General features: G+C 43.3%; 1 protein-coding gene across 4 annotated transcripts in view; it reads left to right on the top strand.

Moving 5' to 3' along the window:
- LOC147635885 (telomere repeat-binding factor 1-like) overlaps positions 1–15,813 on the top strand; it is a 72,438-nt gene that overhangs the window by 15,623 nt on the left and 41,002 nt on the right. For all 4 annotated transcript variants that reach the window (XM_086801283.1, XM_086801282.1, XM_086801286.1 and 1 more), the window contains one exon: positions 13,132–13,216. In XM_086801283.1, the coding sequence (XP_086657409.1) occupies positions 13,132–13,216 (85 nt within the window). The remainder of the gene's footprint in view (positions 1–13,131; positions 13,217–15,813) is intronic.

The raw sequence follows: 15,813 nt of genomic DNA, 5'->3' as shown, positions 1-15,813 counted from the left end.
GGATGCGGTAAGGAGGGAAACCCGACATAAAAAATACCGGTGGAGTAAGGGGGGCAACCCTACACCAAAAATACAAGAAAGAACCCAAATAGTGACTTTTTACTAACTCGGAATCTAGGTCTGTACCCTATCCAAGCAGTCAATGCACATGGGTGCCAGAGAAGAAAAAATATTTGCAGGTTCATTAGGCTCTGATTACCAACTGCAGAACACTTGTGTCTATGTGCTAGGGTTTGAGAGCCAACACTCATAGCACACACGAGTCCTAAAACTATTGTTCAATATTATAGTTTACAAATGAATTCCTGCAAATATGGGAGATATGGCTGAGTGAAAATGTCAACTACAACCCTGGGACCTGCTGAATACTCCTAGTTAGCACTTTTTCTACATAGAAACACTCTGTGAAGTTTGACGCTAGGAAATGTAGATGTATGTATCGATTTTTCAATATATGTATATATATGCATTACTATTGCGGGTTGGCTTTCTGCCCACCTGTAACTTGGTAGAACACAATGCTAATCAATACACTTAAATACACCAAGCTTTAATGGACAACATGCTCAATACAAGAAGTAATTTGCTGAATTGACGAGAGACGCACAATGAGCCAGAACGGCCGGTCTCTCCCTCAAATAAAGTATATTGATCTTGGGAGAATCAAGTCATAGTGTCATGGGTATTTCTTACCAGATTTCCATACCAATGCATATGAATACAGTATTGCAAACAATGTGTTGTCGGTGTAGACTTGCAGCTTACACTAGTGCCTATGTTCCCCACCATCTACTCTCTATTGTTCCACCAACACATGGTAGCAATAATCTGCAAGAGAGCACGTAGAACAAGAGATCACTACACAGGTTATGTAATCATGGAGTCGGGTTCCCCCCTCCTGCTACTTGCTTCCATATTTAAGCATCAAAGCTTACCAATTGCAAGTAGAGTCGATGACAGCGGAAGTCTTTGCGATGGAAGCGTTTGGGGTGTTGAAATCTTCGATTTATCGCGATCCTTCTCGACAAAAGTCTTCAAGAGGATGAAGGGAACCCTGGGAAAGCTTCCCCTATGGTTCAACTTGAGAAAGGAGGGTTGGAATTAGGGTTCTCAGCAAAAAGACCAGAAATTACAACAAAAATAAGAGCTGTTTTGCTGAATTTCAGTCATTGGGAGTGTGTGGGAGAGTGAACACCACCCGGAAACTATTTTGGAAGCTTGGAAAACACACTAGCAAGCTTGGATATGGAGTTGGGAAGGAAAAAGTGCAGAAAATACAGCCAAAGAGGCCTCATGAAGGGGGCGTCTACTTCTAGAGAGAGAGGGAAGAGAGAGATGGTGAGTTGTCCACTCTAGGTGTCAAGTATAGAGGACAAGTGCCTTGTGGTGCAAGCTAGAACGGTCACATAGCTGGTTGCTCCCTTTGTACAAAGGGGATAAGGTCTGGGCGGTGGGCATTGGGTTTTGTCCACCTCGGGACATCAGTGTGTGCGAACACAGGGCTGGTCATAACTTATAAGTGAGTTTTGGTTGCCCAAAACTTAATGAAGTGTGTACATACTCACTTATAAATTAGTGCTAATTCCTAAAGCTAGATTTATGATCAATACTTACCACCTATCACATGGCACATAACCAAGTCAGCAGACAGTTACATGCATGGTTCATAGGCGGGCGTCCCCTTACCCAGAGCTACACATTGGTTAGGCAAGCATGAAAACAGCATGAAATTTCAATTGCAAGCAAGCACATAAAAACGCTATGCAATGCAGCATTGGTATGACAATCCCCGTTCATGAAACTATACCAAAATAGATGTGCTCCAGGCAAGTACACAAGGTACTAGACCCAATGGAACACCAATCCTCCAGGCATTCTAGGCATGTACACACAGGCACAAGTCCCAATGGAAAACCAAGAGTTCATAGAATCACATGAGTGGCATCAATCCTCGGCATATGCAACTGTCACGGATGTCAGTCCAATGTACATACATAATGAGAAAACACGGGTGGACCGCAAATGGTGACATCCTCTCCCGGCTTCTAAACAGTTTTCCGCAATTGGAACGCATCCAAATACGTCTGGAGCAAATGCGGGTAATCTCTAAAGAACTCTTCATCTATCCATTTAGCATCAATGGGAAGATAGTTCTTGAAGTTCACAAGGTAATGCCTGGCAACTTTGCCAGTAGCAAGCTTGCGTTCCTTGTGATACATAATATGCTTTGGCTGCAAAATATCCTCAAGCTCATCCACTTCTGGTGGATCCTCAATGACCGGTTCACTGGGCTCTGGCCCTACATATTTGCGAAAGAGACTCACATGAAAAGCATTGCGTATGTGCCAATGTTTAGGCAATGCCAACCTGAAAGCCACTTCATTGATCTTCTCGATCACTCGAAGAGGCCCATAGTACCTGGTTGCAAGCTTACGGTATGCACTCTCTTTTCCAGGCCTCTTTGTAAGTCTTGCTTTCTCAAATTTCAGCAATACCCAATCATTCTGTTTGACATCAAATTGCCTTCTATGCTTGTTGGCAGCCTTTTTATGCTTGTCTTGTGACCTTGCAATGGCTGTGGCAAAACCACTTTACCATAAACAATATCAAACAGGGCTTTCGCGTGGATGCATGCACCGTGTTGTTATATGCAAATTCCGCAAGCGGTAAGTACTTCTCCCAAGAAGACTTCTGATCGGCCACAACATTTCAAGAGATCCAACACGTCTGAATTTGCAGCTTCACTTTGCCCATCCGTTTGAGGGTAATAATCTAATGAGAAGTCCAATTTGATGCGCATATTATCAAATAAGGCTTGCCAAAAGATACTTGTAGTCTTGGGATCTCTATCCCCCACAATGGACTTAGGCATTCCATGGTGCCTGTCCACAATTTTCCAGATAGCATCATTACCCTGTTGGGTCCGTGGCAAGTCTATAATGAAATCCATTGTAATTCTTTCCCATGGCTGTGTGGGAATAGGCAATGGCTGAAGCAAACCTGGTGCCTTTTGCCTTTCGAATTTCAAATTTTGACATGTGATACATGCACATACATGTGCCTCTATGTCCTTCCGCATACGTGGCCAAAAGAAATACCACTCAATCATGTGCGTGATAGGTATTATGCCTCTATGACGAGCATATGGGGGAGCATGGCACTCATCCAAAACCTTTTGTGTTATGTTAGACACCACACATAGGTAATTATTATCTTTCATAAGATAGTCCTCTTTGATCACATGTGAGGCATGTGCATGACCAGTCATCAAATCAGCCCAAATAGTGGCAAAATTAGCATCCGTATGATACAAATTACGCATGGCAAACAAGTCCCCATGAGAGGCAATCGAGATAGCTGCTACATACGGCTTTCGTGACAATGAAACACAGAGAGGAAATTGGCCATCCTCATATGCTTCTCTGACAATTTAGTTTGGGTAAGAAAATACCTCAAACTCTGGTGATCTGTTTTCACAGTGAAATCAGTCCTAATGTTTCCATATGGTAAGTGCATGAATTACAGCCAGGAGCTCTTTCTCGTAAATGCCAAGAGAGATCTCTGCATCATGCAATCTACAGCTCTCATAAGCCATGGCATGTCCCTCTTGATTTAGGACAGCTCCTATGCAATTTTCCAGATGCATCACATTCCACACTGAATGGCTTTTGCAAATTCGAAATGATCAACATTGGACCATGTGTAGTATCTTTCAATTTGAGGAATGCATCCCTCTCTATATCAATCCATTTGAATGTACTCTTCTTCTTTGTCAAGTCATGCAAAGGAGAAGCAATCCATGCAAAGTGCCGAATGAACCTACGGTAGTAAGAGCATAATCCAAGAAAACTACGGATCTCATGCACTGATCTCAATTCGGGCCAATTCTGAATTGCATCAATCTTTGCAGGATCTATCCGCACTCCATTTTTGGACACAATATGCCGAAGATAATGTATCTCTGACAAGAAGAACTCACTCTTCTTTGCATTTATGAAGAGTTTATGCTTACTGAGTTCTTCAAAAACAATAGCCAAATGAGCTCTATGCTCTTCTTCGGTCTTCAAGAAGACTAGGATGTCATCAAAGAAGACACCTGTAAATTTCTTGTATCCACGGAATATACGATCCATCATTCTATTGAATGTAGCCAGGGATTTGTAAGACCAAAAGGCATAACAAGATACTCATAAAGCCAAAATGTTGTCCTGAAAGCAGTTTTATGTACATCCTGAGGCACCACACGCCTTTGATGATACCCACTCTTGAGATCAATTCGGCTAAAGCATGCCAATCGAATGTGTATGTGCAACTTGCCAATAATAGGCATAACCTGTACTTCTTTACCAATAAGTCAGCCCTTGCTTCAATTTGAGGATCCATGTCCTCCACTTCAATACCCAAAGTAGCTGCCATCTGTGTAGATATGAAGTTCTCAGTTGCACAGTCATCAAACATGAACAAAGCGGGGTACTTCTTCAGCTGTCGCCAAGCTTTACATACAACCTTGTCTTTGCTATCATGTGAAGTGTTGCCCTCAACATTCGGAACCATATGCACATTGGGCTTTGATGCATTCGCATTATCACACTTCTTCTTGTTTGGGCATGCATTTGCAATATACTCGGTGCTACCACAAGTAAAGCATTTCCCCTCGCTCATATATTGCTTTTTCTGCTCCGGAGTGAGACCAGTCTCTCACTTTGAGGGGACGCTTCTTGGTAGACTTATTTTCAGTCTTTGGACCAATTTTGTCTTGGTTTTGGTCCTTTTTAGATGGCTGTCCATTATTTTATAGGTTTTGGACAGCCCTCTCTTTGCCTTGAAATGAGGGTTTAGCCTTATTGGATCGACTCAACTTGAGTTTCAATTGCTCGGTGGTGGTAGTGGCGGCTGCGATTAGTTGGTGTAAGGTGTGACCAGGATACATTTGTAGTCTTGCTTTGTACACGGGTTGCAAATCCCGATTGAAACCTTCTCTTCCTTTCTGCCTCAGTGACATGCATAAATGGAGACACCTCCAAAAGCACTTTCCAAAACTTTTGCACATATGCATTTACTGTTTCCCCCTCATTCTTCTTCACCCAATCCCATTTTATTGTTATCTCATTCAATGCATCAGGAGGCAATAATTGGGTATAGAACCTCTCCTTGAACTCTTCCCATGATCTAACAGGATTCGGTGAGAGCTTCTCCGTGAGCCACCAATGGGCAGTAGTGCCTTTCATGAACATGCTTACATGCTCGATCATGGATTTCTGAGTGAAATACTCATCACTAAAAGCAATATCAAATTGGGCAATAAAAGCAAGTGCCTTTGATGCATCATATTTCCCATGATATGCGTCAAACTTCATAGATTTATCTCGGGCTTTGAAGTCACGATACTTTGATGCAGTAGCCTGCATCTCGACATGTTTTCCTCCATGTTTGTCCATTGCGACAATCCCTGTGATGACTGGCATCATTTTAGGAACAAAAAGTGATGCATTAGGCATAGATACATGTGCCCTATAAGCATGAGACACGGCTGGTCCCTCAACACACATTGGTGCATTTTCACCCATAGCTTCTCCCTGACGAGCACACTCGAAGGCATAAGTGTCATGAGAGAGATGCGGAATACTTGCACCAACAGAAAATTGCAGCCCATGTTGCATGTGTTGTGCATGCACATTTTCAGCGCATGGCATTTGACATACATTTTGACCACTGCCATAAACATTGTATCCTTCATGGGCTACATAGGGTACTCTTGCATGGCGTGAAGTTGCCGATAGTTCCTCTCCAATAGCATGTGGATTCATCCTCTTAGACATAAGTTCTTGTTCGAGCACCTGTGGGGATACCAAGGCATGTGGGATGGTTGCCTTTTCTATATAGGCATCCTCGGTACGAGCCAAGTATGCACGTGCTGCATCCCTTGGTTGCATGTGCAACTCTTGAGCAATCATTGCCATTGCATGATCCATATACGATTAAGCTTTCTTGTCGTTCAGACAATCATGTATCCATGGATCCTCGCGGCGGTAGAGCTTCAGTTCTTCTTGTTGTGCATAAAGAAGAGCCTGCATACGAGTAAGTTCAGCCCTTAAGGCTATGGACTCTTCTTCTTGCATTTTCTCTTTGCCACGGTGGGACAAATGTCCCACATGTTCTTGTTCCCTAATGTGCACCACAGGAGTTTGCTCATCCTGTATAGCATTGGAAGCATGCATTTCATTGTTCCCGCCTCTTGTGTAAGCATCTCCAACATTCATTGTATGGCTGTCCATTGTAACATGCGGAAGCTCTGGGGGTCTTCTTTCAGCCCTAAACACTACTGAGAACATGCTGATGCAAAAACGCAGACAAAAGGGAGAGTAGAGAGAGAGAGACATGTTGGAAATTCAGTATATTTCATATGGTACGAAAAGATATTTAATTCTACAGCCAGGCTGCCTTGCATAAAAGGTGTAAATCACCAAAATCTGTCCTACTCTAAGGACCCAACTCAAAGGAGTTGAATGATTACAACAATGAGCTCTTGCGCCTTTTATAGGCCCCTTTGGACACAAGGAGAGCTGGCCGACTGCTTGTCGGCCAGCCGACTTGGCATCTTCTCCATAAAACGCAGCGCTTGCAGCCGCCTCACCACTGGTACAGCCGATGTCATCCTTCATGCAGCCGACAGTCCCTTCTTCATGTCCTCCATGCCTTGCTCCAAGTCCACACTAGCCAATCTACACCTTATGCTCCAAGTTCTGGTTCTAATCTGTTTTTTTTGGTTGCCCCTTCAGTATTAGCTCTAGGATTTTGTCCATGGGCAAACATGCACATGATGACGGGATTCCAACTTGTTCTTGGATGACTGTCATCATCCCAATCTTTTCCTGAAGTCCCTCTGTCATCCATCCATCTCTGGCAATCTTTTTCTCTGAAAACCCGGCCCGGTCTCCAAAACCACTCTGACTCTGAATAAGATCTATGCATCTGTTCCTTCTAGTCCCCAATCCATTCCTGCCTTGACTCTGAACACTGTCTTGGTCTTCATTCCTAAGAAATGAGTCTGGCACTCTCACATCACCCCTTGGAGGATAATCCTCCCTTGGGACCGTTGCCCGAGAATCTTTGGCTCACAGGACTGCCATCCCCTCTGGCTTTGTGGAACACCACCAACAAACCTCCTAGGAGCTCTTCCCGATCTTGTGTTCCTTGCCTTGGGCCTCATATCCGTGCACTTTCTTGTACCTGGGACCTGTACACCATCATATGGGATTGAATCAGTGTTTAGCTTTGCTGAGCATGATGCTCTGATACCAATGTAACACGCGGAAGCTCTGGGGGTCTTCTTTCAGTCCTAAAAACTACTGAGAACATGCTGATGCAAAAACGTAGATAGAAGGGAGAGTAGAGAAAGAAAGAAAGAAAGAAGAAAGAAAGATATATTAACGTCCTGTCGAGGCCAAAGCTGACCTATAGGACAGATCAGAATACATCTTTGGTTACAATCCACTTCGGGGTATCGGTTAAAGAAAAGTGCATGTGGGATCAAAAAGAAACTAACTTCAAAGCTCTCATGACTCATGAGAGTTACATGTTACAATGGTAAAATCACCATGTGCTTAATGTGATTAGATATGTAAAAGTATCAAGTTCATGTCCTTCAAAAGGAGGGTGGACCTTTAAAATCTTTGATGATAGCTTTTCCTCCTCTATAGACCGCCCACTTCCCTTGTTTCCTTGCTTCTCTGACTTTGGCCAGTTCCCCCGCTCTATTCTTTAGTTGTAGTGGGGTCAACTCATCAGAAATCCACACCGAGGTACCTTGCAATGATTTACAGCCCTAGGTTGCCTTGCATAAAAGGTGTAAATCACCAAAATCTGTCCTACTCTAAGGACCCAACTCAAAGGAGTTGAATGATTACAACAATGAGCTCTTACGCCTTTTATAGGCCCCTTTGGACACAAGGAGAGCTGGCCGACTGTTGGTCGGCCAGCCGACTTGGCATCTTCTCCATAAAACTCAGCGCTTGCAGCCGCCTCACCACTGGTACAACCGACGTCATCCTTCATGCAGCCGACAGTCCCTTCTTGTCCTCCATGCCTTGCTCCAAGTCCACACTAGCCAATCTACACCTTATGCTCCAAGTTCTGGTTCTAATCTGTTTTTTCTGGTTGCCCCTTCAGTATTAGCTCTAGGATTTTGTCCATGGGCAAACATGCACATGACATCCATAGTGTTCAAAGTGTAGAGATAGCTAGTGTTCACGTGATCGTCTTTCACAGTAGAAGTGAAAGGGAACCGTATGCTCTGATACCAATGTAACTTGGTAGAACACAATGCTAATCAATACACTTAAATACACCAAGATTTAATGGACATCATGCTCAATACAAGAAGTAATTTGCTGAATTGACAAGAGACGCACAATGAGCCGGAACGGCTGGCCCCTCCCTCAAATAAAGTATATTGATCTTGGGAGAATCAAGTACATAGTGTCATGGGCATTTCTTACAAGATTTCCATACCAATGCTTATAAATACAATATTGCAAACAATGTGTTGTCGGTGTAGACTTGCAGCTCACACTACTCTCTCAAGTGCCCATGTTCCCTACCATCTGCTCTCTATTGTTCCACCAACACATGGTAGCAACAATCTGCAAGAGAGCACGGAGGACAAGAGAACACTACACAGGGTATGTAATCATGGGGTCGGGTTCCTCCCTCCTGCCACTTGCTTCCATATTTAAGCATCAAAGCTTACTAATTGCAAGTAGAGTCGATGACAGCGGAAGTTTTCACTATGGAAGCATTTGGAGTGTTGAAATCTTTGATTTATCGCGATCCTTCGTGACAAAAGTCCTCAAGAGGATGACGGGAGCCTTGGGAAAGCTGCCCCTATGGTTCAACTTGAGAAAGGAGGACTGGAATTAGGGTTTACAGCAAAAGACGAGAAATTACAACAGAATTAAGAGCTGTTTTGCTGAATTTCAGTCATTGGGACTATGTGGGAGAGTGAACACCACTTGGAAACACTCTTGGAAGCTTGGAAAACACACTGGCAAGCTTGGATGTGGAGTTGGGAAGGAAAAAGTGCAAAAATAAAGCCAAAGAGGCCTTATGAAGGGGGTGCCTACTTCTAGAGAGAGAGGGAAGAGAGAGGGAAGAGAGATGATGAGTTGTCCACTCTAGGTGTCAAGTATAGAGGACAAGTGCCTTCTGGTGCAAGCTAGAACGGACACAGGGTTGGTTGTTTCCTTTGTACAAAGGAGATAAGGTCTGGGCGGTGGGCATTGGGTTTTGTCCACCTCCGGACATCAATGTGTGCGAACACAGGGTTGGTCATAACTTATAAGTGAGTTTTGGTCACCCAAAACTTAATGAAGTGTGTATACACTCACTTATAAATTAGTGCTAATTTCTAAAGCTAGGTTTATGACCAATACTTACCACTTGTCACATGGCACATAACCATGTCAATAGACAATAGTTACACACGGTTCACGGGCGGGTGTCCCCTTACCCGAAACTACACATTGGACAGGCAAGTATGAAAACGGTATGCAATTTCAATTGCAAGCAAGCACATAAAAATGCAATTTCAATTGCAAGCAAGCACATAAAAATGCTATGCAATGTAGCATTGGTATGGACAATCCCCGTTCATGAAACTATACCAAAATAGACATGCTCCAGGCAAGTACACAAGGTACCAGACCCAATGGAACACCAATCTTCTAGGCATTCTAGGCATGTACACACAGGCACAAGTCCCAATGGAAAACCAGGTCCACAGAATCACATGAGTGGCATCAATCCTCGGCATATGCAACTGCCATGGATGTCAGTCCATGGATGTCAGTCCAATGTCAATACATAATGAGAAAACACGGGTGGACTGCAAATGGTGACACCACCCATGTCACCACGGACACATCATCACCTTCCATGTGGCACCTAAGGCTGTTGCTGCCCCACTCCTATAGGCCAGCCATGTGCACCTGTAGGTAAGGTGTGTCACAAAAACATACTTGAGCCTTGAATAATATGGATGAACTGATGCTATACATGAACTAATGTTTACTGTCCTCCTCTGTGCGATATTGGAAAACGCTGATTTGGAGGTGTAATTTGCTGATCCAAATGTCGTGGCTGCATGTCCTTGATCTTGGCTCTCTTGCCCTTGGTTTTGGCTTTGCATCCACAATCGTTGAATGCTCATGAATGACCCTTGATCTATTTTTATATAGGAATTTGATGGCAAGTCGTACTCAGGTCGGCCAGCCCTTTTTAGTCCATAAAAAGTCATAAAATGTGTTCATATTGTGCCGAATACTTGTCCCAACCATTGGTACATGTCTTGGGCACCTATAGGACTGTCAAAACTACTCCAAGCTTCCCCTATACGGCCTACAACTTTGCCTTTTAGTGGGCTGAAATTATCATGTCTGCGTGGCACTAGATGAAGGTGTGCACGTGACATCCCCTCATGCTAACATGGAGCATTGGGGCGGATGCACCTTTGCTCCATCCTTGAATTGATAATCTCCCAACTCTTTGGCCTTGCCATTGCTGCCTCCATTGGAATTGTTGGCTCTAATTCTTGCTCCTTTACTGTCAAAACTACTCCAAGCTTCCCCTATACTGCGTATAACTTTGCCTTTTAGGTGGCTGCAAGGAATTATCATGTTTGCGTGGCACTAGATGAAGGTGTGCACGTGACATCCCCTCATGCAAACATGGAGCATTGGGGCGGATGCACCTTTGCTCCATCCTTGAATTGATAATCTCCCAACTCTTTGGCCTTGCCATTGCTGCCTCCATTGGAATTGTTGGCTCTAATTCTTGCTCCTTTGCTAATGGTTGCTCTTGGAGTAAAGGACATCTGATATCATGGGAAATTTTGCAGCACTTGTCTCATCCTCCTCTTTACTAGATTTGGTGATGCATACCTAAACTGTTGGTGTTGCCATTGTTTCGGAAAACTGTTGGATCTCCATTGCTGGTTCAAGAATTGGTGTGTGTCTTGCAGACTTGGATAATTGCACCTCTTGGTTGACGTCGACTTGTGGATCCAACATTGTCCTTGGCATTTCTACGGTATCCCTTTGTCCTTGGTCTTTAATTGAGGCACTTTTATCAACTTCGACTACCACCAATGCTTCCTTGATTGCAGTCTCTCCACTTTCCTCAAATCCTCCTCTCCCAAAATGTACGGCTCGTATCGATTCTAATGTATGGTATCGATTCTAATGTATGGTAATATAGAAACCTTGCATTTTTTTCACTCATACGTATTACATACATGCATGCAGATATACACACAAAGATACACATATACCTAAGTACGTATTGTACATACATATGTATTGGTGTATGCCATCACTCCTCAGATCAACTCGTGTGGAAAGTGGAGCTTCTACATATGTATTGGTGTATGCCATCACTCCTCAGATCAACTCGTGTGGAAAGTGGAGCTTCTATGTGATTGAGAGAGAGAGAGAGAGAGAGAGAGAGAGAGAGAGAGAGAGAGAGAGAGAAATGAAATGAAATGTTATATTAACGTCTTCAAAAGGCCATAATGACCTATGAGACCAAAAGTTACATCATGGTGGATCTGATACAATGTCTGGATAAAAAAAACCCAGAAAATGAAAAATAAAGATGATACTACTGGCACCTAGAAAATGAAACTGGAACTGGAATATAGTGAGGGGAGGGTACGCTATGGAGGTGAGTGGAATATAGTGAGGGGATACAATATCATGTGGGACGGAGGGGTACACTATGGAGGTGTCTCCATCTCATGATTGAGAGAGAGAGAGAGAGAGAGAGAGAGAGTTATATTAATGTCTACGGAAGACCCCAAGGGCCTATGAGACCAAAAGTAATACAACGGTTCCATGGATATATTGAGCCATGGAAAACTGAAAGAAAAAGTAAAATGAAAACATCTGACAGTACATGTGATCAACGGATGATCGTGTAGAGTGAGATATGTTGTGATCAGCTAATGACGATACCCACCTCGGTGAGAACCGATTTGATGGTGGAGTGAATGTCAGGCCTCTGTGATGGGAGCGTGTGATGTTGGCGGAGAACGTCACGAATCTGTCTTTGTGTGGTGGAGGGACCTGATGCTTTGGGTCGGGGACGTTTGGCTCACAGAATGGATCGAGCTCTCTCGCTAAGAACTCCTCTGGGGCATGGAGCTGGAGCGTGGGTACGGGTGGTGAGCTCTGATGTCGTAGCAGAGGAACTGTTGTGGGCAGTGGATTTCGATGTGGATGTGTGTACCACAAAGAAATTTGTGATGGTTCTCTGTGAGGTGTCCTGTCGGAGCCGGGGGTGTCTCTCTGCATGTTGCCTCAACACTACATCCCTGTGTCGTCCGAGCTCCATCAAGTACATGCCCAAACACCTCTGATCCTCAAACTGTATCACCCGTGTGAGTGGTCCGAATCCCCCTTGGAAGAGGCAGTGGAATCTCCCCCGTATCTCGTAGTAAGCCGGGCAACTAAACATATAACGGGCCTCATCCTCTACTGCACATACTGTGCATGTCCTCTCCTCCTGTGGGATATCCTCAGCTCTGCCAGTTTCTGCTTTGAGGCGGTGGGAGGATACTTTGAGCTGGCAGATCGTGATACGCATAACATGTGACATGTGTATCTATATGTATTACCGGGATCTCAAAGAATCCATCCTCGGAGAATCTCAAGAAGTGATCTCTGTAGAACTCACACTTCTTACCAATCTCTGACGGAGACACCCATGTCTGGTGTATGTGTAGCCCGAGTAGATCTAACCGGATGATCTGGTTGATCTTCTATCGTGAGAGATCAAGGTAGGGGGAATCCAGGCTATACTGAAACGGGGGGAGACAGTCCATCTGTATGCCATGTACATGAAACCACTCGACTACCTCAGAGTACCATGCATGTGTTGGTAATGGTGGTGGCCGTGTCGCTGAGGAGGAGGGCAGTCCAGCTTGTCTCAATCGCTCCCTCTTCCTCTCGCAGTATAAATTGCGGAGGACTAGTGTGCTAGTCGAGAGAGAGAGAGAGAGAGAGAGAGAGAGAGAGAGAGAGAGGCTGAAATATTCAGTAAACATGCATTTACACTTTATTTTTAAATTTGTCGCAGATTTGACCATCTCATTTTGGAAGCCGTAATGAGCCTTAAAGAAACAAATGGAGGCAGTAAAAGTGAGATTGCCAGCTATTTGGAGGTCTCTTTTCCCCTCATCCTCGTTCTTTGTTTTTGCAGACAATCTGGGACATTTTTGAATTGAAGTATTTTAAGGATTTTAAAGACGTGAAATCAAGTACAACCAATAGATTACATGCCACATTTTCATTCCAAAGCCCAGAGTAGCCATTATATCAGCTATGTAATCCCATTGCATTGTATCAAACACCTTTGCCACACCCATCTGCATAATCAACACATCTTGGTTTGTATATTTGGCATATTCCATAGCAATATAAGCATTAGCAATATTATCCATTATTTGTCTTCTTGGCACAAAACCATATTGACGAGGATACAATCCATCATAAAAAACACCTTTCAAGCGATTGGCTATCATTTTGGCGGCCACCTTATATATCACAAGCATTAAAGTAATTGGACACCATTCATTCAACATCTCACACAATTCCTTTTTTAGGAACCAACGTAAGCAATCCCTTCTTTCCACGTAGTTGGCGTTTCACCGTTCATCCATGAAGCATTAATCATATACAGAATTGGTTACTTTAGATCCTCCCAGAATGTTTGGAAGAATTCCAACGTGAGGCTATCCCATTGAGGAGATTTCCAATGACCCATGTCTTTTAATGCATCTTGTAGTTTAGTAACATCAAACAATGCATCAAAACGTATGGCATCCCCATTAGACACTATAGGGTTTACACATGCCAAGAATTCACGCCTTGCATTTTGACTTTCTACCGTGGTTTGTGAAGGAGGCTGGAAAATGGCGAAATGTTGCACACATGTATCTTCCTTTGCTCATCAAGAGTGATACATGTTTTGGCCTCACACAATATCATCTGTTGAACATCTGATAATTCAAGACAATGGCCAAATTCAGTTAAAGATTGTATTGTTTGTTTTGCATCATCCACCTTGTGCCTTTGTTCTCCCATGTACCATCTACGATAGTCCATAATCATAGTTTGCATGCGAAGAGCAAAGCGATACCAAGCTACATCCAAATCTTCTAATAGTTGACCCCAAAGTGGTGCAATAACATCCTTCACCATTGCTTGAAACATGCTTTGAGTACGATAGTTGTTGTTGACAATCAAAAAATGTTGATGCTTATGTGGAGGTTCATGTACAGGCGATTGAAAATACAACCCCATCCATAAAGGTACATGATCAGACAATTGAGCAGCATAATCCACCCAAATCTTGCATGTGAATGCATCATATTGCCGAGCATTTAGCATGTACCATCTATCAAGACGAGCCCAATAGTGGGCTACAACATTATGTTTGAAAGTAAATCCAGGTACATGTACCATATTAGCCAACCACATATCACTAGCATCCATGTGGAGAATGAAATTCTGCCATTCATGCCTTTCATTCACTAACATATGAGATGCATGAGAAGTGTTGTCGTCATCTCTGGGGGAATTATTGAAATCCCCACATACAAAAGCATGTGTGAGCCAAGGATAGGAAACAAAAGTTCACCACAGTCTTTGTCTCAGAGAAGACAATTGAGAAGCATAAAGTTGTGCAAAATGATATACTTCTCCGTGCAACATACATTGCACAACCATCCATGTCCGAAGAGGATCATGGAATTCAAGCACTACGTGCAACTCATGCCTTACAAGGAAAGCAACCCCTGAATATGTACAAGCTCCTGCATAAAATATATCATAACTAGAAATGAAATGATATATTAACGTCTCTAAGAGGCCATAATGGCCTATGAGACCAAAACTGAGAGTACATCTGAAGTTGGTGTCAAAAATAGCAACTCTCCTAAATTTTAGGAGTGTGGTCCTTTGTATTCTAGGATAATCCCCCATTCCCAAAGCTTGTACTTTCCAAATATTTAGACGTCCTGGAGTCCACCAGACCCCTTTCATACTAGAAAATGTCCAGGTTGGTGACATCCTCCCGAGCTTCTTAAAAGTTGTCCGCAACTTTAAGCTTCAAGCCATGTCCAAAAGAAATGGGTGAGACTAAATAAGTCTCCATAATACCAATATCAAAATCATGTCTCAAAATAAATGGGCGAGAATTCCATGGAAGATATGCTAGACACAGGGACAAGAGCCAATTGTGTCTCAATCACCAATATCAATGAGATAATCATATGCTAATGAAAATCACCAACCAGGTGCTAAGACACTTAAATAAGTGCCATGCACAAGAAACTAGTGCCTCACACAGAAACATATGCTATGCACACAAATTGCTGCCATTCAAGAGCACAAACCATGGTGACAGAAAAGCTGGTTTTCCATAGTTCTGGCAATCCTTTCTCCCAATCCCAACAGTTCCGATGTTCTCCCATACAATCCCAACTCTGATCAATAAGCATGGTGTGGAACCAATGAAACACTCACTCCACAATCGCAACACAAATCCACGTGTATGGTGGAGTGTTCATTGAATTGTCCTCTCACAATCCCAACATGAATCCATATGCATGGTGAGATGAACAATGAAGCTCTTGGCCTCTGTATGGGGAGATAGTGATTCTAATATGGCTTAAAAAAAAATAAATCCATGTCCCAAGTAAATGGGCGAGACAAAACAGTCCCACAAGTCCAGATATCATAATCATGTCCCAAGTAA

Source organism: Cibotium barometz, chromosome 8 (genome assembly GCF_041138505.1).
Source record: "Cibotium barometz isolate CiBa-2024 chromosome 8, ASM4113850v1, whole genome shotgun sequence".
Taxonomy (NCBI): domain Eukaryota; kingdom Viridiplantae; phylum Streptophyta; class Polypodiopsida; order Cyatheales; family Cibotiaceae; genus Cibotium; species Cibotium barometz.
This window is presented reverse-complemented; position numbering and strand designations above follow the sequence as displayed.